The 1,622-nt window shown below is 52.5% G+C and overlaps 1 protein-coding gene across 3 annotated transcripts in view; it reads left to right on the top strand.

Annotated features, from left to right (window-relative positions):
* celf2 (cugbp, Elav-like family member 2) overlaps positions 1-1,622 on the top strand; it is a 107,281-nt gene that overhangs the window by 103,892 nt on the left and 1,767 nt on the right. The window contains exon 12 of one of the 3 annotated variants that reach the window (XM_019897593.1): positions 1,598-1,622. This exon is cut by the window's right edge and continues 20 nt beyond it. The exons of the other annotated variants lie outside the window; for them this stretch is intronic. Coding sequence (XP_019753152.1) covers positions 1,598-1,622 — 25 coding nt within the window. The remainder of the gene's footprint in view (positions 1-1,597) is intronic. 3 annotated transcript variants of the gene reach the window in all.

The following is a 1,622-nucleotide window of genomic DNA, read 5'->3' as shown; positions in this document are numbered from 1 at the left end:
CAGGAGCTCGCTGACGTCGCTGGGCCCCCTGCAGGGACTGGCGGGCGCCACCGTAGGCCTCAACAACATTAACGCGCTAGCAGGTAGCGTCAACAGTGAGTATTGGTGGTGCCATCCGCCCCGCGCTCGTCAAAACGCCCGGCCAGCCGCGTCCTACAAGAGCGCGCAATTGGCCATGTACTCGTACGTTAGTCCTCGGATGTTTTGTGACGTTCGGGGCTTTGAAAAGCTGAGGCAATGAGCCACATGCTGCTTCACCAACTCATCATCTGCACATTCAGAAAGTTTGCTTTTGGCATTTTCCGCAGATTTCTCCCAAATGAATTTGCCTCCCTTAAAACCTCGACACAGGCCTTTGAAAATGAACCGTAGGCAGTGAGTCACCTACCGCATTAATGAATAAAAACCTGTGACAGGAAGTGTACATGTTGTTATTGTTTTTCCACGAGAGGCCGCTGATGTAAATCTGCACTGACCCCCCCCCCAGGTTTTTCGGGGCTTTTTCGCGTCCCCCCCCCCGTTTTCTGGGGTCTTCATCGGCTCTTGTGACAGGCAAGATTCCACCACATTATTCCCCGCTGACCTTTAGCGCATCTGCTGTAGTAATCCCAACACCGCCCCCCTCCACACACACACACACACACACACACACACACATACAAAACCTTCAACTGGGGGGGTCTTAAGCACCCCCCGTAACTCGCCCTCATTTAAACACATCTAAACCTTAATTGAATTGCAAAGGTCAGTGGTGCAATTATCCCAGAATAAATGAGTGACCTATAATCCCGAGTGCTGCAGTGATCATTTATTTGCTCGTGTCTGACGGCGAGACGACAGGACGCAGCGTTGCCCCCCCCCCCGCCCCCCCTCCAGACAAGTTGCACTGTGTGGTGAAAAGAAGCCGTGACATACCACTAATGAGCGCTGGGTGACTCCACTTCTGTCACCGCCCCCCCCTCACCCCACAGCCGCAGGCAACACGTGCTGAGTGACCTCGAACTCCCCCCCGCCACACCCCCCATTCCTCGCCGCGCTCGCCACAGGCTGGCAAATAACAGCGAGCGGTCGATGGAAATGTTTAAAAGGGACAAAAAAGCAATTAAAGGACTCAATTAACTTCAAGCGGCAAGCAGCTTTCGATTTCAAACAACATTCGACCATTGTCGAAGGAGTTCCACGCAAGTCATGTAGGTGTCAGACTTGCACATCCTCCACAAACTTCAGAGAACCGCTTTCGGCAACAAAGAAGGATCGGATAGATGTCGTTGACGTTCTCTCTCTTTTATCTCCTTGCGCATTCCTGGACTCATTGAAGCGCTCCCCAAATGCAGGAACTTTTTTGCAGCTCTCCTTTTCCGCAACTGCTAACATTGACAAAAATGACGAGCCGTTTTTCCCCGTATTGAAGGCAACCGCCACAACATTTCGGAGCCTCACGAGTGACAGTTTGCGGTTTGGCCGTCGTGCCGATGTGACGTTTGTGTGTCGCGCGCGTGCGAAAGATTGGCAAAAACGACGTGCTTGAGCTAACGAGTAAGCGCACTCTCCTCTCTTTATTGTTGGCTTTGACGTAAAGTTGCTCAAATGCTCTCAGGTATGGCGGCGCTCAACGGCGGCCT

Source organism: Hippocampus comes, unplaced genomic scaffold (genome assembly GCF_001891065.2).
Source record: "Hippocampus comes isolate QL1 unplaced genomic scaffold, H_comes_QL1_v1.1 scaffold81, whole genome shotgun sequence".
Lineage (NCBI taxonomy): Eukaryota > Metazoa > Chordata > Actinopteri > Syngnathiformes > Syngnathidae > Hippocampus > Hippocampus comes.
This window is presented reverse-complemented; position numbering and strand designations above follow the sequence as displayed.